The sequence below is a fragment of the Loa loa genome, assembly GCF_000183805.2.
Source record: "Loa loa unplaced genomic scaffold supercont3.6, whole genome shotgun sequence".
In the NCBI taxonomy this organism is placed as follows: Eukaryota; Metazoa; Nematoda; class Chromadorea; order Rhabditida; family Onchocercidae; genus Loa; species Loa loa.
The window spans coordinates 389,436-416,053 of record NW_018108186.1 but is presented as its reverse complement, the minus strand read 5'-3'; the positions used below and the strand labels follow the sequence as shown (position 1 = coordinate 416,053).

The 26,618-nt window shown below is 32.3% G+C and overlaps 5 protein-coding genes across 5 annotated transcripts; 2 read left to right on the top strand and 3 right to left on the bottom strand.

Moving 5' to 3' along the window:
• The first annotated feature begins 1,857 nt into the window (after nucleotides 1–1,857).
• LOAG_03810 (hypothetical protein) lies at nucleotides 1,858–6,556 on the top strand. Its single transcript, XM_020446418.1, has 13 exons — nucleotides 1,858–2,240; nucleotides 2,527–2,703; nucleotides 3,021–3,121; nucleotides 3,402–3,480; nucleotides 3,596–3,676; nucleotides 3,779–3,856; nucleotides 4,046–4,121; nucleotides 4,588–4,754; nucleotides 5,192–5,280; nucleotides 5,673–5,751; nucleotides 5,849–5,974; nucleotides 6,099–6,173; nucleotides 6,338–6,556. Exons 1-13 carry the CDS (start codon nucleotides 2,136–2,138, stop codon nucleotides 6,482–6,484), a joined length of 1,380 nt encoding a protein of 459 aa, XP_020303238.1. The 5' UTR covers nucleotides 1,858–2,135; the 3' UTR covers nucleotides 6,485–6,556.
• A 686-nt stretch (nucleotides 6,557–7,242) lies between these two features.
• LOAG_03808 (hypothetical protein) lies at nucleotides 7,243–10,963 on the bottom strand. Its single transcript, XM_003139342.2, has 9 exons — nucleotides 10,833–10,963; nucleotides 10,250–10,513; nucleotides 9,848–9,929; nucleotides 9,461–9,590; nucleotides 8,998–9,102; nucleotides 8,618–8,790; nucleotides 8,176–8,350; nucleotides 7,888–8,059; nucleotides 7,243–7,570 (listed from the first exon to the last, which is right to left on the bottom strand). The coding sequence occupies exons 1-9, from the start codon at nucleotides 10,950–10,952 to the stop codon at nucleotides 7,445–7,447; spliced, it is 1,347 nt and encodes a 448-aa protein (XP_003139390.2). The 5' UTR covers nucleotides 10,953–10,963; the 3' UTR covers nucleotides 7,243–7,444.
• Nucleotides 10,964–13,155: 2,192 nt separating this feature from the next.
• LOAG_03806 (serine/threonine protein phosphatase PP1-alpha catalytic subunit) lies at nucleotides 13,156–15,513 on the top strand (the record flags this gene model as incomplete). The annotated part of the gene is made up of 6 exons (XM_003139341.2): nucleotides 13,156–13,369; nucleotides 13,746–13,867; nucleotides 14,051–14,179; nucleotides 14,500–14,657; nucleotides 14,951–15,089; nucleotides 15,280–15,513. 6 exons carry the CDS (start codon nucleotides 13,156–13,158, stop codon nucleotides 15,511–15,513), a joined length of 996 nt encoding a protein of 331 aa, XP_003139389.2.
• A 2,703-nt stretch (nucleotides 15,514–18,216) lies between these two features.
• Nucleotides 18,217–19,518, bottom strand: LOAG_03804 (hypothetical protein; the record flags this gene model as incomplete). The annotated part of the gene is made up of 5 exons (XM_003139340.1): nucleotides 18,217–18,234; nucleotides 18,342–18,481; nucleotides 18,601–18,739; nucleotides 18,926–19,038; nucleotides 19,461–19,518. 5 exons carry the CDS (start codon nucleotides 19,516–19,518, stop codon nucleotides 18,217–18,219), a joined length of 468 nt encoding a protein of 155 aa, XP_003139388.1.
• A 618-nt stretch (nucleotides 19,519–20,136) lies between these two features.
• On the bottom strand, nucleotides 20,137–21,848 carry LOAG_03803 (hypothetical protein; the record flags this gene model as incomplete). Its single annotated transcript, XM_003139339.1, has 4 exons — nucleotides 20,137–20,258; nucleotides 20,442–20,588; nucleotides 21,337–21,473; nucleotides 21,760–21,848. 4 exons carry the CDS (start codon nucleotides 21,846–21,848, stop codon nucleotides 20,137–20,139), a joined length of 495 nt encoding a protein of 164 aa, XP_003139387.1.
• Between the last annotated feature and the right edge of the window lie 4,770 nt (nucleotides 21,849–26,618).

Below are 26,618 nucleotides of genomic sequence, written 5' to 3'. Positions count from 1 at the left end.
AGTATATATATATATATATATTTGAATATTCCACCTGAAGCTATATCAACAAGAAAATATTGTGATTAAAAAAGTCATTCTTTTTCACTTTTCCTTGGTATGAATTCACTAGATGACCTGAATTAGAATGGTTTTTCCGACTGCAGCATGCATTTAAATGTTCCACAAACAAATTAGGTTACAATCAACAAAAAAGCCGTCGAAAATTAATCGCATACCATCTCAAAAACAACTTCCAACACGTTTTGATTACACCAATTTGCATGTTCACAAAATTCTCAAATTTGATGAATTTGATCTCTGAAAATTTCTCATTGATTTCTTTCATTCACTCAAATTAGGAACATCTCATAATAAACAAAGATATACTAAATATTTTATAAAGCAGCTACAATAGAAGTTGTTAATTTGTATTGCTCTACAGGGTTGCAATCTTATTAGATTAAAATATTGTAGATATAATCAAACAATTCGATGGATGTCTTTTTCGAGTCATAATGATCTTTGACTTTGATAGTTTGGAAAAGTTCTTTAAATACAATGACTACTGGGATAGCATTCACAAGCAATATCTATTGATATGGATCAATACTGTATCAATAAACATAACATCATTTACATGACTCATATTTTCTTTGCATCCGTAGAAGTTAAGATGTGCTCAGAGTAGTAAAAATCGGTGGAATCTAAACAAATATCGCTAATCCTAGCCAACTGTTTCGTTTTGTTCTGCTTTTCCGAATTGATATCTATTCATAATCATCTATCTTTTTATACTCCACTGCTTCTCACCATCATCTTTACCATCCACTTGAAAAAATGATTAAGATGGTTTAGGAGGATCAGAGCAGCAATAAAACATCACAATCCCGATACGTAAGACAATACTGAAATCGATTACACAAATATTATACAAATCCCTCTGCGATAATTGCGTTATGTAGTATTTTGTTGGGAATATTCCATGTGCCAACATACTTCCGGTAATTAGTATTCTCAGTAAAAATAAAATTTTCGTTAAACAGATTTCCATGATGGAAGGATATGCATTATTTCAATTGATTATTATCTTTTCTAGCAAACTCAATCATTTTTTTTTGCCTTTAGTAATCAGATAATCACCTATAACAGGTATCTTGGATAAAATTTGAAGCTGAATTCAGTGCTGTTTCATTTGACTAAGTAAATGATTATTATTTAGATGAGCTACTGATGAAACTTATGCGAGACTTTTTTTCTTAAATATCGATTTTAATTACAAAGTTTACTAAAGAATGTACAAAGTACTGTTATAAATAAGCACTGAATTATGATCATAAATACAATAAACCATCGGATCGAAGAAAGAAAAGGAATATCCAAACATCAATGAGTCGTCTAAAGGAAAAAAAAACAAAACTGTGAAGAAAAACATTTTTCTTTAACCAAAAAATTAGCATTTTTTAGAAATGAAATTTAGAACTTCTCACTTTGCTGTTTTTTATATATCTATTCGAGAATAACTGTCCCATAAATAAATGGCATGTAATTGCTGAATTTATTTGCAATTTAAGTAATTCAAATGTAGGATGTACAGGAAATTTTCAATGGTAGTAAATTGCATCTTGCAAAATTAAATCTGAAAAACGAAATTAATAAGATTGGCTACAAAGATATTCTCAGAAATTAAATATGGACATGAAGACAACAAATAAAGTAAATATTATAGAAATTGTGTAAATAATCTCAGCTAGTTAACCATTTACCAGTTCTTTCCAAACGCTGCAAATCATTTCAAATTGAGGGATTCAATTGTTTCATTTAGTGGCTTCATTTTTGTGTCATCAGCAAGTAATGGATTTGGGTGGTAGATGCTTGGTTTGCTATTACGAAGAAGAGGAGAGTGGGAGGAATCAGTTCTTGAAGTTGCTGCTGCATTTCTCTCGACAGAATGAAGGAGATTGACTTGACGAGAAATTTGGGCGATTCTTCGTATTCACTATAAATCATTGAACAAATGAAGTATTCTGTTGTTGTAAAAAAAAGAGCAACCATTCATTCTGTGCTATATGGTGAACCAATGTTACTTTAGTCATCATTGACTGATGTATATAAATGACTCTTTTTAGAAAAAAAAGAATAACGATATTGCAGCAATGCTGTGGAAACAATTTGTATATCCACGATCAATCATTGTTTCTCGACGAAGCTGCAATTCATTGGTATCAGTACCGACAGTACTGTTGTCGTGCTCTTGTCGGGTAACATATTGCAGTCAAATAAATTTCGGAAAAGACTTTTTCAGAAGATTTACCAAGAAAGTTTGTCCCGAAACTTCTAGGAATTCTATCCATGGTTTTAAATTGTCATAATACTAGCTCTTTATTGTTATGCTAACTGATCAACTTGGACTGGATATTCACAGTTCTCTAACGTATTAATTTTTCTTTAATACATCATTATTAAGTGGATTTAAAATTCTTTTTTCGTTTGCGAGGGAGGGAATTTTGCATTGTGCAGAAAGCTGACAAATTAGGTAAGTTACAGGAGTTTTCTGTGTACCACCGTTACCGGCCATTTCGAAGATCTCTGGATTCGGCCAGATATATGCACGACACTTTTAGTAAAAATCCATCGACTTCAGCAGGTCTTAGAGTTACTGATGAAGAGAAGTTGCCAACCAAAGAGCAGTTATTTTATGTGGATTGCCTCACCGATACGTTGGTACGTTCATCTTAAAATATGAAATGCAGTTATCTGTTTCTTGTCATACCTGATTTCACGAATTTTAAATCTGAACTTTGGTTACGTCTTCTCTTGGTTACTTTTGTATTCCTTTCGGTTACTTTTGTACTTCACGTTCATGTCTGCTTTCTTTGAAAATGCACTAGAACTCAGGAATAATAGAAACAAAATTGACGGAAGTTTCCTATTGGTATTCTGTGACAGCTGTGTAAAACTTGGTTTTCTTCATTAACAAGTTTGGATTGTATTTATAAGAAAGGGTAGAATGAAGTAATGCAAACTGAATATGGTTTTAGGTACCAGGATTTTTAAGCAATCGAAAGCAATTTTTAGAATTTATGAAGTTGTGTGCCAAGGACGTTGTCTACGACGATTCAATTTTTAATCAGCACATTAAGTATCCTTCGTATTTTAAATGCTTTTTTTAAACTTTATTTAGGAAATTTCAACATTTAATTCCAGCATTTCTTAGCATTTTATCACTATCATGCTGGTATTAATTTTATATTAGTCCTTCACTCATCTATTTCTTCACTGCATAATCTTTTTTAAAAAAGTTTGGCCTTGAAAAAGACTTCAAATATGTATAAAAGTGTGATTATTCTGATGGACTTTTCATTCAGATATATGATTCATGGGGATTCTAATGAACTTCTAGTCAGTTTTTGTGTTTGCAGGGGCATAGATAAATTTATAAGACGTATTTCGCTCTCCAAGCTATACTTCAGTTTGATGCGAGCGACCAGCAGATTTGAGGTATAGTATACTTTTTTGAGGTTCAAGGTTTTTTTTACTATCACTCGGCTTACACTGCTTTTGTAATTACAAAGCTTTGTTTGTGAAGGCACATTACAAAGTACTTGTTTTTTAGAAATTAGGATCATGCATCTATGAAAACAGTGATGTCGTTATAGTTCTTTGGCGGATGATGGCCATCAGGTTATATCATCAGGTATGAACTTGATGGACATTTCCACCCTGTTTTTGTTCTCAAAGTTTGTTATATCGAATCTTATTGATTTACTACGCTTTATTGAAAGGTTGTTTCTTGCAGCAAACAGATATTGTTGAAGGAGCTTTAGATATTCATCTTGATAAGGATGGACGTATTTACAAGATTAATAACCGACCGGTAAGTTGGTTGCAAATTCGCTAATTTTTGAACTCTTCGAAATTTTTTCTAGAATATATAAATACTTTTGGAATTTTACTGTTAAGCACACATCTCTTGATCTCTTATCTCAATATTTATTTTTTTCAAATGTTGCAGCGATCATTTTTCAAAATGACTTTTCTTTTTAATTTACTTAAATTCTTGAAGATAACTCGGAACGACCAGGACGATGCTTCTGCTCTAGCAAAACTAAAAGAAGCTGCGAAAACTGAAAACGGCAAAGGTCAGCAGTGAATCTCTCTGCATGGGATGTTGATTTTGACTCTTTTTAAAATTCTCTTTCTTTTGGTATCAAATTTCTAAGGAAAGACAAAGGAGCTCTTTTCCTTTACGGAAAGAAAGATTATTTCATACATATTCAGTTGTTCCTAATTTCCATTGAGAACTGTCGTAGCTTTTCAGTCACATTTTTTTTTTTCGGGACTGGTACACTAGAATGAATAAGTTTTAATTCTATGTTATAAGTCATTGAATTCAAACTATTTGCAAAAGACGGTACTATTTTCGAGATATCAGAGATAAAGTTGCTAATTCTGAAGTGCTGACTTTCTAGATCATCGGCTTCTTCCTACTCATTATTTTTCTCAATTTCAATTTTTCAGTTTATAGCGTGGGAATTTCTGCATGCTTTTTGATTGGTACGAAATATTTTTATCCTGTTTTGATGAATTTATATCTTTCTTTTGCAGTTTTAACGACAACAGCACAAATGCGAACGATATTGCGGTATTTGCTCCCTCTCACTGTTCCCTCCTCTACTTCTTTTTTAGTCTCACGTGCATATAGTAATGGACGAGGTAGCAAAGGACCAGAAATGTTTCAGTTGGAACACATACGAAAGAGACTAGAAATAACGGTAACAGTATTCCTTAATTTTGTTTTGTGTGTAAGTTTTCTGAACCGAAATTTTTATTGTTACGTAAAATTGACAATGACTGATATTGTTAAAGCAACGTGGAATTAATTTTCTCTGTTTAATATTTAGTTTCACATGCATATAACATAGACAAGGTTTTGTGCCCTTTAAAGCTTGGGTATTTTTGTATCTTATGAAATGTAACAAGTGAAATGAGTCGTAATAAGTATGAAGTGTAATAAGTCGCTGTTACCCTCATCTACAAGTGACTCCAAATTGGTCTGAAATTTCTGTTAGATTTACTGTTTAGAACCCTTAGAACCTCCCAGCTCCATCGTCATGCTTCGAGAGGTAGTACTGCTGAATCATTCATGTTCAGCTGCAAAAACGCTAACAGGTGGTTATAGAGAAAAGTACGAACAGATGTTGCATTTCAGGCTCCACGATTCTTTCGGGAGCAGCCTGATTACACATTTTATAGGTCGGATGTGGTGTACAGGGATGAGATTTTGCAGATGACTATTACGTGAGTTCTTTTGTTGTGGTAAGGTTTCGTTATTTTCGTATGGTTACATTATTTTTGTAAATCTTGGTGTTGCATCATCCAAGATTTAATGGAGAACTCTGCATAAAAATATGTAAACCATCCAAAATGGTGTATGGAATGAGGATTCCACATAACAGTTTTTAGCTAACCGAAAACTTACCATTTCTTGGGCTTGTCGTGTTTTTCCATTTTTTTTATCTGGCATTTTCTCTACGAATGACTTTGGATGAATCCCTTGGGTGTTAGTATGACTTGATGGCTGGCATCTTCAGTTTTATTTAATCATTAGTCGTATTCGGTGTGCAGTCGCGCCGTTAGCAGAAGAAGACTATCCAGTTATACTTTTTGTACTATATAATTTCATTTTTTAGGGGTCGAGACAAACTCATGATTTATTTCGGTTCGATTAATGTAATATGTCTTTTTTGTTTTCCTCATATAGAGATGGAGGTAATTCTGTTTCCTTTTTTTTTTTTTTTTCAACATCACTCCTGCTCATAGTGATTAGTTAGTGAAATAGAAATTCCTTTCATTATCCTTATTTCAGGTCTTGAATATATTACCAATCTCGGAAGATGGAACAGTACGGTTAAGATGGCGCATAAAACATGTCTCACTGATACGATCCTTACTGAATCCCATGCTGTTCAAATATGAATATCGTATCAAAAGGGTATTTCCTTGCTTCTATGTTATTTTCCTGTTTTTGTATGCAAAGTGATGTATTACTATCACCCAAAACTCAAGAAATAGACACATAGTGAAGTTGCTTCGGTAATCCACACTTCGTGTTTAAGTTGAAATGGTACGATGGTCTCACAGTATTTTACGTTGGTGAAGATGGACTTGTATATCGAGCGGTTACTCGCAGAGTAAGTACGTTCTCGACCATTACAGGATTACTTACCTATCTGGATAGAACTATTTTCTAACCCAAGATGATATGCTTTGAAACCGATTATGGTGATCTGACTTTTTTAATGAACCATTTCTCCCGTGGTATGTTATTTTTTTAATATGACCAACAATTTTGCAGACCATTGATGATGAACAAAAAAGTCCACAAGCAAATCGACTCGCTGATCTAGCGCAAAAAGTTGGTGTATTGCCGAAAGGTTCTGCTGCATTTGCAACCAGCAATGTGCGGAATAACATGCCGCTTGTTGAACAAATTTCTAAATAGTTATAAATTTCTAGACATGAATATGAGATCTTGCGTTCCTAACTTCTTTCTGGTTAGTAAATAAAGGCGCGAAACTCGTACTATTTGTGGCTTTGCATCTACCGAAAAATTTGGAGTAAGTCGAGAATAAATTTGGGAACTTCATTTTGCTCGAACCCCAGTGCCTTAGTTCATCTAGCCTATCTACTCGTTATCAGTTTTCCTGAAGAGTCGTTTCGATTAGTGGTTTTATTGTAGGCTTATTTTACTGTTTCCAATCTTGCATGAACGATTTGACGAGTTACCACACGTTAAAAATTTTTCCAAATTCCACTTAATACTGCTTATCATTTTCATCTCCATTTTTATTTGAATTTCCAAGAAATCGCTCTAATACTATCTTAAACTCATTTTCCCCAGTAGATTTGCTCGAACTGTCGTAGGTATAGCTTTTACAAGTTTTGCATGCCGTTAATGTCGTCAGATCTCCTTCGACCTGTATTTTCCACACTCTCTGGATTTATTTTCCGAGAATTGACAGTACTGTTTTTTCTCGCTTGATTTGACTTCACACGAAAGTATCCGATTTCGCAAATGAATTTACTACTTCTGCTTTTTAATAAATTTAATCCGTGTTATATTACGTAATCAAGTGTATGTTGGTTTTATGCTATAAGAGAATTTTTTAAAAAGTTTTTTTGAGAATAATTTTTTCAAAAATTTTTTCCTCTACAACTGCTGTTAGTATGCCAAGCTTATTTATCTTATCGTAAAACTGAGCAATATAAACTGGAGTCATGCTATTTCTAAAAAGAGATTTCCTGGGAAGCGAGTTAAAAGAGTTCGCAAATTGACGACAGAGGTATGAAATCTATGAAATTACCTTGGTTTTATTTTCTGCTCATTTCATATTTCTTTAGATCTCGCAGTCTTGGTATTCATACTTTGGATATGAATGAACACTGATCACTTGTAATTGAACTAAGACAGGTTCTGTTCTGCAAGTGCCGTTTGTGCTGCTCTTCGTTCTTCCCGGCTATATGCATGAACGAACTTTCTTCTCCGTTTCCCTCTTCGTTCAGCATCCGAAAGCCATTGTCCTATAACCTGGAAAAGCAACACGTTAACGAAATTGGTGAACTTCGATGTAGATAAAAGGCGTAGCCCAATCTTTCGTCTCCCTCATTAGAACTATTGGACTGATAGCGTCAAATCAAGTCACTCTTAAAGCGGAAAAAGAGAGGATATGGTAGTGATTTGCGTGTTAACATGAAGCACCGATCTTTCAAATATCAGTGCTGGAACTTGGCTCGAAAAACTTCCTGAAGGTGTCCAATATTTATCACCTAAAGCATTTAGTCGAAATTTTTGGCTTAATTTAACGTGCAAAATAGAACAGAAGTGCTGAAACATAAAAAAAGTACTTGAAGAGTATCTCTGTCGTCGTTGTGATTTTTATACATATCATTAGCTAAAATATTGAAATAAGGTATATGATTCTCGAATGCTGTCCTCCATTCGCAACTATTTGCGTAGACGTCACGAATTATATTTGCTGTAATCTTTAGAGGCATCGTGACCGCTGTTTGTCCCAGACTGTAACATATTTTCAAATTTCGAATTTATCGGAAGGTAACTGTCATTTCGATAATAAAAAAAAGAAGTCTCCAATGAAGTCTATTATTATGCTGATATAAATGGTCCTTGCTTACTTCAAAAATTTAGTGATGGGCAGTTTATAAGAGTTTAACTGCTCAGTTCTGGCCGCTTGAAAAGCAGAATTTATTAATTTGTTGTCCGGAGTGGCACACAACACGAATGCTTTATATTTCGAAAGCGGAGATGGTAAATATTCTGCAGCTCGTGGGTTGATGTAAGCAATTTCTTCTGAAAGCAGATTTCTTGGTGTAAGTAGTTGAATATCTAATAAGGCGCACTAAGATTTGAACTAAAGTCAGGACTGAAAAAAAAATTAATTTTAACTTCCAGCAAAAATCGTGATTTCCTAAAAATCGTTGGGGGAATCCATGTAAACTAATCAGTTCATTTGAAAGCTATGCTCATGGGAAGAAATTAGAGATCGACCTACACAAAAGTCATAACTCAGATTCAAATCCACAAAAAAGAACAGTTGATACAAAGTTAGAATTATACCGGGATTAGTGCAGCCGAGGCATTCACGAACTGTGGCTGTTGTAACAATAGGAACAAATGGAGCACAAATACGATCCTTTATTCTTTTTTCACCTTTCTCATCGGGAAGTTCTTCACTTCCATTAGCAGTAGACGGGCGATATTTTGGCAAACAGCGCTTCCGAAGCCATGAACTTAACATCAACCAAGATTTGGGTTAAACTCAGGTTTCTTAAAGAGTTCCTTTTCTGACTATTTACGGTGAGAATTTTTTCTTTGCTGAGTAGATTTTTGTTGAAAGTATCAAACAATCATTTAAATTTATATTTTGCCACAAAATGATGCTATCAACTGCACTATTCGTACGAGTTTCAGAAAAAGTCACATGATTTGAAACATACCTCACAACCTCTTCAGCGATGTTAATCGTAGTATGGTAATTTACAAAAACGACCGGAAATGGACTTCGCTGCAAGCTATTGTCGAGCACCAAATCTTTTATCTGTCTAAAATCGATCACATAAAACGCAGCTTAAAATTCCCTTTTTGTCACCTCTCATCAATTATCGCAAACCCTCTTTGTCCGTTACTTTAAAAAAATTTGTCTATTTCAAGAGAATATCAATTCACTTCTTATATATTGATTACTTTGATTACTGAGTACTTCCATCTATTGAGCATTTTCATAATAACGATGGGTCGACTGAAGTGCATCAATAATGACATCAGAAGACAATCACACATCAGGAAATTAGTTACCACTAAAGTAAAACTAATGTAGCATTTCTCAAGAGATGAAAATCATCGTTATTTAATTCAATTACTTTTGCTTACTTTAAATTTCAAATGAAGCGTAATAAATACTTTACTAAAGTTCTTTGTGTCGGATGATTCAAATCGGCTAGATAACGACAATCAACTAGCAACGGCGGGAACGAATCTTTACAGCGCCATGCGGCTAGTAATCGACAACCGAATGCTTCGTAAGCAAATCCTTCAAAATATAACTTTAATGAAAGACTTTGCATAATAATGATTTTCTTTAGTCACTGCTTTTAAAGACCTCCATTTATGCTCCTTGAAAGCCAGTTTAATTTCTGATGCTTTCTTACATGAGTTGAATGAATGTATGTGTGCTTTCCGAGTGTCAATCTGTGCAAATGTTTCAACACTGGAAATAATACGGTTTTGATAACCTCAAAAGAGGGGTGAAATTCATCTGAATTATATGAAATCATTTAACTAAAATACTTCTGAAATCTTCTCTTTCGAAGTAATAAAGAGTGTTGATATGAAAGTCTCCCTTATGAGTAATTTCCACTTCTCGATGCATCTGAAAAATAGGATGAGAAATATTCGACATCTTATCTGAAGTCTTTTAATATAAAACAGAATAAGGCGGACGTGTTATTATTTTCATAGTTTACCATAAAAAAGGGGGGAGGTGAATTTTTCTGGAAACTTATAGCCAGGACCAGTATTACTACCGCAGTAAAAAATATAAATGAATAAGGGTTGATTTTGAAGAATAGGAAAACATTAAAGTTGGCACCATCTCGAATCCTATACACCAATTCGCTGTCTTACCGTTGCTGCTAAATTAAGCTCCATAGCAATCCTTCTCATTCAAAATCGATAATTTAACAAGCATACCTTCATTTTATGTTTTCCTTCAATTTCTTTCCTACTTTCATAAAGCTGATACAAGTAGCAGCATCTTTCGATAACACTAGTCATTTGGATGTATTTGACCCAGTCGCTATCCGTGAAATAAGTCGGTAATCTCGCTTCAGCAGCTCCATATAGCAATTCTAATTCCAATAAAAGGCGTAAAAATATGTTGTTATTTTCAGATTTTGCGATCAATCGATATGAAGGCAGCAAAGCAAAGGGTATCTTTACAGCAATTTGGCTTTTCTGCAATAGGTGAATAAATTTGCTTGTTTTGAATTATTAATCCATTACTCGGGAAATTCCCTCCTAACCGTATAGCTTCGGTGAAATGTGCTGAGAACTTCCCACCTGAACATCTTAGACTAGTGGGTTAAGTTAATAAAGCAGAGCATCTCTCTGGACAATGTTATAATGCTATTTTGTTTCTTACATGATCTTTAGGGGTAAGGAGCCAATAACATGTAGATATTTTCGTATTCAAATTCATTAAAAAGAGAAGGGTATATATTGATACCATCTACTTTTACTCACAAATAGCATCAGATTTCAACGATAAACGAACAGTGCAGTACTGACGATTCTTTCGGCGAAGGCTTAATTTGGTTGCCAGTGATATGCTCTGAATCGTCCTACCAAACAAAAAACCATAAATAAAAGACATTCGCGACGAATCTATCATCATATTCTAAAAATGCAAAATAACAACGATTATGCGCGAAGAATTCAAAAACGAAAGGTAGATAATAGAGAAAATCATTATCACATAGAAGGGAATGCTCCCATAACCTATCATGATAGTAAAATAACTCCAGTTTCTATAAGAAAAAATTTTCAAAATAGAATACGCCAATGGAAGTAGTGATAAAAAAATTTTTGCGAATCATTTAGCTATAGGAGCTTGACAAATTAACAAGCAGTTAAAATATATTCAAAGTTCCTTTTTAGCTTATCCGAGAATGAGTAAACCATCAGTATAACATTGACTGATACTCCAAAAAGACCTCTTCTCTCATCAAATTCGACAAAACTCAAATGCAACTTCCACTTTAATTGTTCATAGAAAATCACTGTGCTATTTCTATTTCGTATCACTTGATATGGGATGCAACGGATGTGTAACACTTGCTTCCTGTGGAAATTTACCTGGGGTGGAATGTTACTGGCATTTCGAAGAATAGGTGTGGTTGTGGTGGGAAAATTGTGGTGGGAAAATTTGTGGTGACTTCTCTATTGATTTGTTGAAATTAAAATTTACATATGGAATTTTCAGGATTAAAGTATGGCATTGGGATGGAATCGATAATATTGACATTTATCAAATCAAGGTTTAAAACTGCTTGTTAATCTGCTTGTTAAAACTGCTTGTTAATTCGTAGGAACGAGAAGATGAACAGAAATAAGTCGATGGATTGCGAATTGATAGTATTAGAGTCAAATGCAGCGGTATTCGTGTCTTAAATTTCAAAAGGGAAGTCCGGTCCAAATGTTCTGTGGATAATTTGTAAAGTCTCATTGGTATAGTGAACCGATATCTTTAGTAATTTTTTTCCTGAAAAGGAAGAATTCGGTCATTTTTGACGGTTGAACACCAAAATTGTCGAACCGTCCTTGTTATGTTGCTACTTTAGTACCATTGTTGTTAGAGCAGTCATTCATTACTTCCATACTTGTTGTTTTTTTTTCTCTGTTTTAGTGACATTGCGGTGTTTGACTCCCGAAATGACATCGTAAACTTTAACAATTTTTTTATCAAGTTTTCGTTAAAATACATTCATATGTTAATTTTAAATAGCAAGATATGCATGTAGCAATACAATTGATTAATGAGAGAACACGAAATGCAATAATGAAATGCCTAAATGCAATAATTTATGTGATTTTGATGAAAAGCTAAAGAAGAATATTATAAAGGTTGTGGAGAAAAAAGAAATATAATTTGCATGGGAGAGGTCAAACAAGCTTCCAAATATTCACACATCTGGACAATGACCAACAATGTAACCATTACTGATAACATATTTTACTTTGTTATTTCTAGAAATATTACGCCTATAGAGAATAAGTTCTAATAATGACATTTTATAAGAACGGTTAACTGCAATTACTTGTTCTCTTCAGTATTTTACAGTAATATTTCAAAACATCAACTATCTTCACCTAACGTAGTCGAAGAAAATATGAAACCCTTTTCAAAACATTGGACACTGCTTGATTTAACTGGATAACTGAGTTAATTTGAAATTCAAATTTGGAACTGAATCTCTTTCTCTTCCTTTATGCATGCTTTTCTCCTCATAAAGAGTAAACGACAGGGATTTTTTTATGTTTATGATTGTTAGTCGTTTGGGATAATTTGCTTATATTTTTTCCAGTACCTTATATTTGCAGCATTTTCTGGGAATTTCATTTGTTTGCTTAAATTCCGAGAAAGTTCATTTGTCTTCCTAATTTTGCCCTCTGCAAGTTTTTCCACAAATTTTAATGAGTTTCGAAAATTTAGCACATATTTGAAATGTATAAATTGGGCGGAATCAATTGTCCATCTTTATTTCACGCTTTTATAAGCTTTCGTGCAGTTGTTTCCGGTGCAAATCCATTCCATTTGCTTTCTTCGACTTCTTTGGAGTAGTCCAATTTTTTGTTTGGCTTAGACATGAGTACTCCCAACAAATTTTCGTAGGCAGTACAGATAATTCAGAATCTAAATTTTTTGGTTTGTCACCTCAGCATTTCTCCTTTCCCTGAATTGCTTGCTACTTTCTTCCAAGGGGATATTGATAAATGGAAATTGAAATCATCGTTTAAAGGAAATAAATCGAAGTTCAAGAAACTGGTTAAAAACATGAAATTGGTGTTTGAAACTTTGTTACACTGGCTTCTAAAAAATGTTAGGCATGGCACAAAAGTTGGACTTGGACGAATTGATTTGCAAGCTGTTGAATGTTGGCAGCCCGGGATGTAGTCTGACGAAAACCGTAAAAGAGCAAGAAATTATGCATTTGTGCTCTCTAGCTAAGGAAGTTTTCCTATCGCAAAATTCACTGATCGAGGTTGATCCACCAATCAGAATTTGCGGTGACACACACGGTCAATATGCAGGTCAACATATCGCTATATTTCCAGCACAGTTTAACTACGGAACACGAGTCAAATGAAATGTTAATTATCTGCTGATTGATTCCTTATATCTATTAATTCCTACCTTTATTTTGTTGCAAAACAATAATATTCCTAAAAAAGTTTCTTTCCTAATTAGATCAACATCATAGAGCAGGTATGTTTTTTCGTAAGATTACTGTGCAGTGTGTTAGTTGTAAGTGCGAAGGCTCATTTACCTTTCATTTTGCTAAGATGTAATTATGCTTGGTCTTATGTTTCCTTTTAATTACAACTTTATCTGCTAAATTTCCTACCCATAGCGAATGATAGGATTGCTAGCTGGGATTGTTTAAAATTAGAATTTCGTTAATTACAGATTTACTTCGATTATTTGATCGTGGCGGCTTTCCACCTTTTGTCAATTATTTATTTCTTGGCGATTATGTTGATCGTGGAAGACAAAATCTTGAAACTATATCTCTACTTCTGTGTTACAAAGTACCAGTCAGCCTAATCCAATGAAACAAAGTCCTTGAATATTTGGCCATATGCTTGACATATTTATGGGTTACAATTAATGCCTTGATGTAACCATCTATGAAATGTTCTGATAGAAATTTTTGATTTCACATATTAACTCACTTCATCATTTGCAATTAACGGTCCTTTGGTATTTTTGAGGTGAAATATTCGGAGAATTTCTTCCTGCTCCGCGGTAATCACGAGTGTAGTGTTATCAATCGAGTCTATGGTTTCTTCGAAGAATGCAATCGTCGCTATCAAAGTGTGCGGTTGTGGCAAACATTTCAGGTTTCCTATCATTTCCTCATTAAGATTTCTCAATTTGATTTCAAATAAATTTAATTCACTCAACCTTCAACTGCTTTCCGGAAGCGTAATACTTTCCATTATTGCACATTCCCCGCAATATCTTCAGTACGTTTTTTTTTTTCACTTGGCGACGATGTCAGAATGTCTGCAGATGCTATATGCAATGATTTTGTTGATCATTTTTTATAACATAGGTTTGTGTTATAGTATGTTAGCGCAACATTCTGACTTAATCTGAGCGATTAATTTACCTCCTTTTTTTCAACTTCTTTTTTTTTAAATTTACTTTCTGCTTTCAGGAAGTGTTCAACACCATGCCATTTACAGGCCTAATTGCCGGTAAAATTCTATGCATGCATGGCGGTTTATCACCACAACTGAAAACTATCGATCAACTTCGACAGATTACTCGACCTATCGATCCTCCAAATCCATCCATTCATATCGACTTATTATGGTTTCTATTCCGTAATTACTCGTAATTAGTATTGGAGAAATACGTATACTTCATAATCTTATAGTAAAATATGACGTTACACATGCAATTTTCATAATTTGCAGAAGCGAAATAATTTTTAAAATTAACTGCTTAAAATTAGATTTATACATAAATTTTGAAATTCGAACTTCGCTGTTGAAGAGATATACAAAATGCAATCAATTCCTACTTTTTTAAACGGTATGTTATCCTATTTGTTTTCTTTTTTTTTAAAAAAAAAGAATCATGGATAATTTTAAACTATTTTGCAGGTCGGATCCAGATCCGTCCATAAAAGGATGGCAAGCAAATAATCGTGGATTATCATATACGTTTGGTCCTGATGTTGTCATGGAAATGTGTCAAAAACTAGACATTGATCTAATTGCTCGAGCTCATCAAGTTGTTCAAGTACTTCATTATAGGATTCTTTTAGAATTATTGTAGAAAGAGAGGTTGTAAATGGCAAAATGTAGTTGCAAAAAAGGTGGCTTGGTAATAGTCCAGGTTAGTATAAAATTTCCAAGTAATTCTTTATTTTAAGCCAACTTAAAATGGATTATTAACCATTTAGTAAAATCGGTACATAAATTTTTTACAGGATGGTTATGAATTTTTTGCGAATCGTAAACTGGTGACAATATTTTCTGCGCCTCATTATTGCGGTCAGTTTGATAATGCAGCTGCGATGATGAATGTGGACGAATCACTTGTTTGCACATTTCAAGTCCTCGTTTTTCTATCGAATCATGAAAGTAGTTTTGAACTTCGTCAATTGAATGCAATCGGCTCTCCAAACAATTCTTACTTACTTGATTTGCTTAAATTCACTTAATTTTTGTGCTATTATTATAGCATTCAAGTTTCCGATTCCAAAATTTTGCTTCTCTCAGATTCTTCGTCCATCGATGAAATGTGCAAAAGTTGTGCCAAAATGATATAAAAGAAGAACGTGTTATGCAGTACTCTCGATATCGCCATTTCAATATAATCTTTATAAATTAGCTTTATAAAATAAATCTATTCTCACAAATAAAAATCTCAATTAAGGAAATCTAATTTTGCCATAAAATTTAAAATACTGGGTTAACATTATTCTTCTCTAAGAAATAGATGCCATACGACCCACTTCTCTCAAATTTCTGGGATTTATTTTGAAAAAAAACATGGGGAAGATATGGAATAAGGTGATTAGTGGTAGCGTTGTCATTCCTTATCATTCATATCACACTTTTTAGTATGCCAGAACCATAGTTACTTATCTGTGCCTATGATTTCCGAAATATTTCTTGTATAATGTCGAGATCACAACTCTCATATAACGACTTCACAATAAATATGAAGTCAGCATCACTGCAATTCAGCACAAACAGATTATGTCACCTTCTATTTTCACCGTTTTTAAACTTCTCAAGCAGTTTTGGCCGTGCCAAAATATAATTTTCGAAAATGCAATTTCAAATTTCCATTTCGAAACTAAATTAAATGTTTAAATTTGATTATATGGAATCCGGTTTTTTTGAAATAGAAACTAAAATTTACTAAAGTGCTATTGATTGTAGTGAAAAATATCACGACAATCATTAAAACGTTGCAGAGACTTGGAGAAAAATTTTTCGCAACCTTTTTAAATTAAAAAGGGTAGCAACGCCTTTTTTTGATTTGGAAGAGTTCCAAAGAAGTCTTCCTTGTTTTTCTTTTTTTCCCAGTATGAATAAAATTTATTCATTGCAATGTATTGTTATAAATGGTAGAAAAAACTGAATACTCTTTATGATTTTTGATTTCGAAAGTCATATCATGGAACCGAAATTGAAATTGGAATGAAAATCCTGGTGGAAGAATTTTAGTACATTCTTACAAATTGTATACTTCACATTTTCCGGTGGTATTTAGAATCGAACTAATTTATCCATCAAAAGGCGCACTAGATACGATTAGATGTAAATTTTACTTTTTTTTTACGAAGTTAGCGTAATGATATACAATTTAGCAAGATCGCTGCATGCTTTCTTGAGCAAAACTCCTCCATTTTCAACATCTATCCTGAAATTCCTTCTTTAGTTTGAAATATCAATACATTTAAATTTTAACCACTCCGGGGCCATCTTATATGCTCAAACATGTAGCACCGAATTCTCTTGATGTCAACCTAACTGATTGCCAGGGAGGTGATTTTAGATCCTCTTACTATATTAGCCTGATCTCTAAAATAACTTAATTATCGGTCTCTACACTATTCTTTAATGAATCGAAAATGAAACGAACCTTTCAAAATTACTGCTCATCACTTCATTCTTTGCTGCTTTCACTTTCTTTATGCTGTAAACACATGCTTGAATGATTTATTTGAATAAAATTTGCAAAAATGCTTTGGAATTTTAGATCCGAATAAGAAATTTATTTTGAAATTAAAATTTCTAAGACTAAATAGCAATACTTTATCATTTTGTTCTTTGGGAATTCTCAGATCCGATATTTTATTGGTATTTAAATCAGAAAAGTCCCTTGCAGTTCGCGAATCAATTTCTTCCACTGCAAATATCATTTGATCATTAATTATCCTTTAAATGACCTCTCATCTTCAGAATGGAATTTATCAACTTTGCATAAGAATTAATGCCTTAAAATTAGCAATCTTTGTGGAATTGCAAACAATCATTATTTCAAACCAAAATTTTTTTCCTTTCGAAATAAACTTACATTGTGTTAAGCTGTCGGTAAACTCTTTAGGGTCTTTAATGCATTCGTCTCTTTTCAACCTGAAAAAAAATGCCATTTATTTATTGAAATAGCAAAAATGATTCATTCAAAATTTGATGAAAATTTGAAGTCATTTTTGGAAATTCCATGTTATGTTATTCTTTTTTTATTTTTTTATAATCAAAATTTTTTCTTTTGTTCTACCTTTCTTTTCGTCGTTCCCTTCTCTCATCTAATCGTTGCTTTTCAAAATTTAAAATTGTACGAAGTTTCGATATACGTAAATCAACACTGCAACTTGCTGTAAAATCATTTCATTTTAATAATTTCATTCATTCTAAACATATTTTTCTTCATTCTTTAACCATTCTAAATGGTACTAATTTGCATAGTTGTTTGTGTCAATAAACAAATCATTACACTTATCATTTCTATGACCATTTCTTCAATTCAAAATCGAATGCTATCTTCAAACTCTGATACCAAAACTTACAAGGGTCAGTAACAATGCTATTCTCAACGTTTATTTGGTTTCTCTGACCATTTATATTTATAATTCTTTCCAATAAAGGACATTCGACTGATATCAGAATTATTGACATGAACTGAACATTTTTCTTATCTGATATGAAATGAAATATTCTATTCTTGCAACAAAACTACAGATCAATTCTTTTCAATTAAAAAAAAAGTTTGTTAAAAGTTTTTCAAGAACTTGTTTTAAAAGCTTTTCAGATTTCAGCTCAGTTCAATCTATAATTATAGGACAAAAAAGATTATTATAAGCTGATTGACACAAGCTGAAAAATGTGGCTAATACTGCCAAGGATCAAACTCATCGAATCACCAAAAACTGGAAATAAATAAAATGACATCGCAGTTCTTGAAAGATTTAACTTTTTACAATTGTATACTGCTGACATTTCTACCTATAAAACTAATCACGACAGTTATTTTAACCTGCCAAGATACGGTACACATGGTGAAGTATGCACGCCAATCGTTGGAATGATAATGCATGTCAAGTAAGACACAGCTGGACCAGAACAGTTCAACAAAGCCACATGTTAATTGCATCGTACCAAAGAGTTTCAAAATTTCTGGAAATTCAAAGTTATTTCAACTCATTTCAGTTTGTCTGTTTATCTTTGTAACTTTAAAATCTAATAAGTAACTGTCTACTATTTACTTGTTTGCTTCACTGTATTTCACAGTTTACCTTCGCGCTGATTAGAGCACAATATTGGAAAAATGGGGATGAATAATAGTAAAGCCATAAGTAGCATAGGCCATGGACTCAAAAATTCAACAATGCTCATTGCCAGTGCACTTAATATGTTAAGTATAATAATAGTAGCCTGAAACTGTTGATAAGAATATAGCCAGAGCCATAAACACAAGTAGCCATGGATATCATTTTCATGATTACTGCTGTTTAAAACGAAATTCTCAATATTTCTCAGGAAATATGAACTTTACTGCTTTATTGAAATGCAGAATGTCAACAAGGTCACCTTCAATTTCATAGATGACAATGATTTTACCTGCAAAGAAATGGCCAAATCAAAAAGTGTCCAGTTACTTAGCCTATCAATACGATCCTGAGTAGCTGTCTGTCCTGTAACAGCATTGTTCAAATATGCTCGAAATCCAGATGCTAAAAATTTCCCACAGTTATTCTCTAAAACTTTCATCATGCATCATTTGATATCACAGCTCTTTTTTAGCCTGTATAGGTCATATAGGACTTACTTCAGTGAATACGCAAACATTTTGGACTACTTTGCATCGATGCTAAGGTGGACATCTTCATGGGTTATGGCGTAAACGATTAATTCAGCAAGTGAAATGAATGAAAGTTTATCAAATTTAAAAAAAAAGACTATAACGTGTGACTATTGATAATGATTGATAATAATTGATAATAATAGGAAGAGTACACCAAATATCTCAACAGTTCTGGAAATTTCATCCGACTTTGGATCACATCAAGCGTATGATGGATTGAAATCTGTGCTAAATTTCCAATCTACATTGAAAATACTATTGCATGGTGTAAATACTTGATGCGCAACATACCTTTTCCCCCACTCCTTACATTCGTCTCCCGCGATGTCAAAGTTGGCAGATCACACATTGTATCAGTAATATTGCAACCCTTTCCTCTATTTGTTTTCAAATAAATTAAGACCATATACATCATTTATTGCATCATTTCAAGTAAAAAATTTGCATAAATTTAGAGTTATTTTTTCATACAGATCGAAATTATTACTCAGGATTGAGTACGAGCATTTCTGGTAGATATCAAACATTTCGCAGAGTTTGAAATTTTATCGGCAAATCCGTTTCTCAGACATTCTTCTGCATAGCATTTTGTGAGCATTTTCTTCGGATAACAAGAATTACTTCAGACATTCTTTGAAAAAGTTATAAGAGAACAGTAGAATGCTTTAATGCCCATTTGTCAACTGAAACGATTCTTTTTTCGGTGTTTCTTTTTTCTCTTTTTTGATTTCGTTACATTAATACCTGCAAATTTATTTTTGTTTTGCTACAAATAGAAAGGTTTTCTAGTGATTAATTTAAAAAGTGCTACTGAAAAACGACAAGAGTCTTTAATTTCAAAAGTTTTTCAAGGACGTCGTTTTGAGTGAAGAGAGAAAGAAGGAATTCTTTAGTGATTGTTTAGCTATTTTTTGATTTACATCAAATATATGAAGTAGTAAAATGTATAATAAGATCCAAGTAGAAATTAGAACAGTTCTGAAGTACCATAGCACCGACTATTGATTTGTCGTCTACAGGAATCCCAGATACCGTAGCCAGCTTTCCAAGGGCAAGAGCATGTTTCGACAGCCGGACAAAACACCGATTCTGTAACAAAAATTGCTCCAAATTTTGCAATTTAAATCTACTGAAATAAAAATATTTGAAGAGCAATATAAATTGAGATTTTAACGAAAACTGAAATTTTCAAGAAGTTCAAAAAATTCATTTCTCTGATCTATTAGGAGTTTTGTCACAGATGTAAGTAAAGGCCATAGGACAAATACTAACTATCTGCGTGACAGAAGGGACAATCCGGATGTAAGTGTTTCGTAATGCATACGGAGCATCTTGCGTATCGACACTCTAACCTTCCCAAATGCGTTGCGTACTTCTTTTGACAGCGACGGTAAAAATTGTAGCCTCGACATGCTTGCGCTATAATTAATATATATTCATGAAAATTTTCAAATTTTTAATTGAAAATATAAAATTTGCATTTTTTCCATTGACTACCATCCTGCATAAATGCATTCCAAACTGCATGCAATGAATGCGTTTTTAAGGAAAATAATAGGAAAAAATGCAATAAACAAACGCTTATTGCTAAAAAGACAACAAACTTTGTGTAAAGTTTTGATTTGGAAAGTATTTTTATCTAAGAAAATAAAAAATGGATTTGAGAGATATTCGAATTATGTGTGCAAGGAAGTTCCTCATTTTTCGACAGTCGTCGATATGACATGACAGAAATAAGAGATTTTTTAGGGAAGTGTGTTTTTGTCATAAAAAATTTCCATTTAAAATTTTGAAAATAAAATGCAAAACAGAAATGGATAGTGCAATGAAATGATTTTTATCTTTTCAAGAAACGGATGCACGCGTATTTCAGAAATTCATTTTTTTATTCCTACAAAATGGATGAGAAAAATAAAAGATTTTTATCAGTTTTCTCTCAACTTCGAATTTATTTTTTGAAGTGAAAATGGACGAAACGTTTCCGCCCGGAAGAAAAGTCATGAAAAATTGCTCGAAATTTACATATTTCGAAATCTGCTTCGGAAGGAAAAAATAATTGCAATAATTTACTAAATAGTATGACAAAATTTGAAATTATTTTAGAATCTCAAGAATAAGGCATAAAAATCATTGATTAATAATTGCAAATCACAAAAAAAAAAAATACGTTTCCTTCGACCTTGGCCTAGTGAGATTTCTTGCTGTTTAAGATTAACTTCCATATCATATATCGAATTTCGGCCAATTTTCGGATCAATAAAGCGACCTTTATCGAGATCAAAGCATATTACTTTCTCATTAAAGCTAAAATGAACAAATGATAATTTTCTCAATGTTACTATAATTAAAGAATTTAATGGAACTATTACTATATGATTTCCTGCGCATCTAAACTCTCTTTGTTCAACAAATACTGGAACCAAAACATTATTGCAACAACATTAGCCCGCTTTATCAGTGATAATTATCGATAATTCTCCCCTTCATATCTTATACATAATAATATAAAACTGCCAAAATTTGCGGTGTATTTCAGAAGAGAAGCCTTAATTCCAGGTGTAAATTAAAAAACGTAAATGTGAAGACTCACGAAGCTTCATTGGTGCAAATGACTTGACAGTTGACAAGAAGATTCTTTGATAGAGCGACAAAAAAGAGTGTAATCATGACGACTGACATTTCCTCATACTGTTTCTCTGAGAAAACTTCTGCGAATTCTCAAAGACATCTAATATTTTTTTCGATTTCTGTTCCTCCAGTAACACAATACAATCTTTAAAATTACCAAACCAGTGCATCTGATAAAATGGCGCATATGAATATCTGGTATAAAAAAATAGCACATAAATGTTTTCTTCTTTTGTTCGACTTAATGGAAACAAGGGAGAATATTGAGGTCGCATAAAACTTTAATGAGGAAAGATAAATGTTGACATTTGATCACTTGATAAAAGGTCAGATTTGCATTAAAATTTCGAACCATAAATTCGAGTTTATTATCTTTAGTTACATCATATGAAAGATAGAATTTTTGGCTAACTGTTTTATTCTTCAAAGCATGCATAAGTCAACAGTAAGATTAGAATGAAATGAGAAAATTGATTAAGTGGTTATGGAAGAGTTGATTTCAGTAGGTTTTAATTTTACTTGATCAAAAAAAAAAATTAAAATGAATTTCAAAATTGCATAATTTCACTCATATCGAAATTGTTTTTATTCATGTATTCCAGTGAACGACAAAAAATGCATAAAATTGGAATTTGATGAAAAATAGAAAGTGATTATAACTGGAATATTCGAGAGATCATGGTAGAGTAATCCAAGTTTGCTTTTGAAAACTAGATGTGAAATAGCTGCTAAGTAGTAAGATGTAATGATCGGAACTGTTGGAAAACGATGAGATTGGCGACGCTGCTTGTTTTACAACTTAAATAAAGTTAAAAATGTGGTGAATACTGAAGTGAGAGAATATTTGTTTTGAAGGAAGCCATCGATAGGTGACAAAGCACTTGTTCTAAACGAGATTTCTGGGAAATTTTTCAAATTCCTCGAAGTATTGAAAGCGAATGGTACGATGATGAGAGTTAGATTATTCAAAAGATGAACAACAACGACATTTGAATTGTCTTCTCATTGTGGAAAGAAAGAATTTAATGATATTAAAAAAAATGGTAATTATGTATTCAATTATTTCATTTCCGGCCAAATTTACATATCCAAATCTAATTGAAATCTACACCGAATCAACTCTTTTAAAGTAATTAACAATTTGTATTATTAATGCTTTTTACACTGAAACGCAAATAATACGAAAGTAACTGTTAGATTTGCTAATTTTAAATTAAGTCAACGACTGATTAAGTTAGCTAAAATAACTGAAATCTTTCTCTAATTCAATCAATACACCAATCCACTTGCGATAATTGGCAGTGTCTCGGGCGGAGTGCCAAGAAATCCCTTCAGTCAAGAAAATTTAAATTGGAACTTTAAGAATTTTATTAAGAGAATTTTACTCTTCCGATGACAAAGACAAAATTAAAGGAATTTTTGGTAATGTTTTCAAAGTATGATAAAAAAAGAAATGTGAGAAATCCAACAAAGTTTCAGCTCCTATAACATCATACCGGGATAGCTCTTTTTTAAATACCAATGAATAGGAGGAGGAACTGAGAGGAAAAGTTCAATATTATTTTATCGCTAACAGCTAGTATAATCAAAATGAAATTATTTATCGAAATAAATGCATTAAAATCAGTGAATGAAGGAATAAAATCATTAGCCAGTTTAGACAAAAACCTAAATATAGAAGGAGGAGGTCAGTACCTCAATCGCGCTCAGATTTTAATCTAATGTGCTTGTAGCATTGCATTTTTCTTTTTAGAAAGATACATTATTGATAGATATTGTTAAGTGTTAGGATGATTGATATTTCACTGTTCTACCACAACCGGTTTTCTTTTTTCTTTTTTCATCCTTTTAGAATGAAATATACTTAGGAAGGAGTATTACTTTCAATTTCTTCTTCTGTCTTTGAATTTTATCCTGAGGAAAATTAACTATTATTGATTGCTTAAACTGATAACGGTGACTTAAGATTTTCTCTTCAGAGAGAAAGAGAGAGAGAGAGAGAGGGTAAGGGAGGGAGAACAAGGAAGTGGACGAAATTTTAATTGCATGATAGTGAACTTTATGAGTAAGGTAGGCAAATATTGTGAAAGTTTTTCTTTCTTTTTTTTAACTGGAAATGAATCTTCACTCTAAATCCATTGTTCTAATTTTTTAAGATTTCATTTTTTTATTTACCTGAGAGAATTCCTAAAATTGAAGTAATGCCTTTTTTTTAAAGATTTCAATTAATGTCTTGTAGAGTTTCGAAATAGTTTTTTGAAAATTTAGGCTTCACAATAATTAATCGTCAATAGGATTCGGGACTACAAAAAATAATTGGATTTAATTGAACTCATTTATGCGTACCAAATCTTCTCTTCTTCAATCATTTTCCATTGGGAATTGAAACTTTTGAAAAATCCCATTTTGGTAATAGAAATTTCTTCCTTCCCTACGTACTATTTATTGTGGTCGAAACTTTTTAAAATTTGAAAAGTGATCGAAAAATTTCTTGCATATGTTAACTGCAGATCCAAAATAATATTTACATATCAGTCGATCGTTTGTTTGATAACAATGTGGGTTGACAATATCTTTTCAGTGATCCTAAGATGAACTTTCCAGCCACATTTAGACAAAATATAAGATGCAGGACTTTTTAGCATCCGTTAAAAATTTCTGAAATTTCCATTCATGTTGACACTGTTATAGAGCATTCGATCTCCATGACGTTTCGATCTCTAAGAGCATCAATTATTTTCAATATTGTATTTCCTAGTAGGTTTTGTTTTCTTAGCTTCAAATAAATTATTATATAACCACAATTAATTAACAAATGCAATTGATTTAGGATAAGTACAACATTGGAATTTATAATAGATGGTAAAAAGGAGAAGAGTTGGGAATTGGTAGATGAAGGAAGAGCATTATAAACTTCAAACTGCGTAACATAAACGCTTGTGATTAAAATCATCAGACGCAATTTATCTTTTGGGAAATGAACGAAAAATTCTGGATAATGAGGTCAAATCCTTCCATAGAGAAATGAATGAAAAAAAATTCCTCTTCCAAAATGTTTTCAGAAGGTAATGCTAGATCATCCCTGATAAGAATTTATCAAACATCCCGCTGCATTCCATCCAATCAACCGTAAAATGAATCTTTCTCCTTTTTACTGGCGAAATTGGATCAAAAAAAATATTAAAGTCAATTTTGAATATTCATACGAAGTTTCATTCATCATTTAAGGTTTAGAAAGAATGGAAGATAGTGCTGAAGTTAATCAAATTATTACGTTTGTATAAAACGGAAAAATTGTTCCCTGATGCAAGTAAATATGTTTCAAACCACTACAAGACTTGAGAACTATCTACAATTGAAATTTGAGATGTTATTCCGAAAAAGATCAATATGTCTTGAAAAATAAATGACATCGAAATATTTTGCCATGTCATAAAGCACCTGTCCTTTTTGTTTTTCGCATTTCATTCGTGGAAAATTCTTCATCGCATCAGTCTTTATAAGTAAAAAGTATCAATTAAAAGTAAAAATCCATTTCTATTATTTCTTTCTTTACTCTATTCTTTTGAAAATCAAAAAGAAAGGTATCGAATTTTTCAAAATCTCAGTTTTTTTAAAAATTTAAAATAACATTTTATTGTTATCTAATATAAGAAGGAATAAATACCCGTTGCAAAACGTAAAATACATTTTGGGCATTTGTAATGTTGGAACAATTAATAATAATAATAACAACAACAACAAGTGTAAAGACAACAACAAATAATTTATCAAGAAAAATTGCTTTAGTCCTTAGTTAGGGAACATTTTTGGAAATGATTCCTTTTATTTTCTTAGTTTAGCGACAAACAGATGAAAATCTTTGATATTATGTAAATTTACGTAGCAATTAAGATTTGTGACCTATTTACCGTTAATATGAACGGAGAGATGGAAGTGGAATGTTTTTCTTATTTAGTCATCCCAAATATCTAAATACAAACTCATTTTGTACCTTTTTCTAAGCCCTTTTTCTTCATCTTCCTCTGTTCGCCTACTGATGTCCTAATTGATAGCCCAGATATCATATATATGCCTCTTTGGAATAGTTGAGTTATATGTGAGTTGTGTTGGACAATAGACGCTCCAAAATTATGCAAACATTGAAAGGCTACCATATCATCAGACTACTTTTAATATACAATCTCGTGAATGCTATATTAACTACCGCAATTGATAACGAACTGATAGGAACCCCGGTGGTGAGCTTTTCTTGTTTATTTTCATTTATTACTTGCTCTGTTACTCGAAAAATGGTATCGGTTTTAATATGGAAATTTTATTTATTGAAATATACTGATGGATTGATTATTACAAAAGTATTGGAAAATTAAGTGTTGACACCTTTTAATCTTGCATGCTTTATAAAGCATAAAATTATTTTTTTTCGAACAACGCAAAGTTTTTAGATCATAAAATAGCAGAATTAAAAGAATCTTTGAGTATTATTCGTATCAATAAATTAATTTTGGGAGCATTTCATTAGTTATCAACCTAATACTCCTTTAATAACTTCTTCCTTTTTTCATCCTCTTGAACATGTTCATTTTCAAAACTTTAAGGATCATATTTAATTACCAAAATGCTGTCAAGAACATTTATTATTTATTCACCTAGCTATCACTGTCATTGTGATATCAGCTAAACTTCCTGAATCACTTCTATTAAGTAGATTTCCGCAATTAATTATGGTACAATCTACGCTGTAACATTCATATATATATATATATATATATATATATATATATATATATATATATATATATATAGTTATGTAGTAGT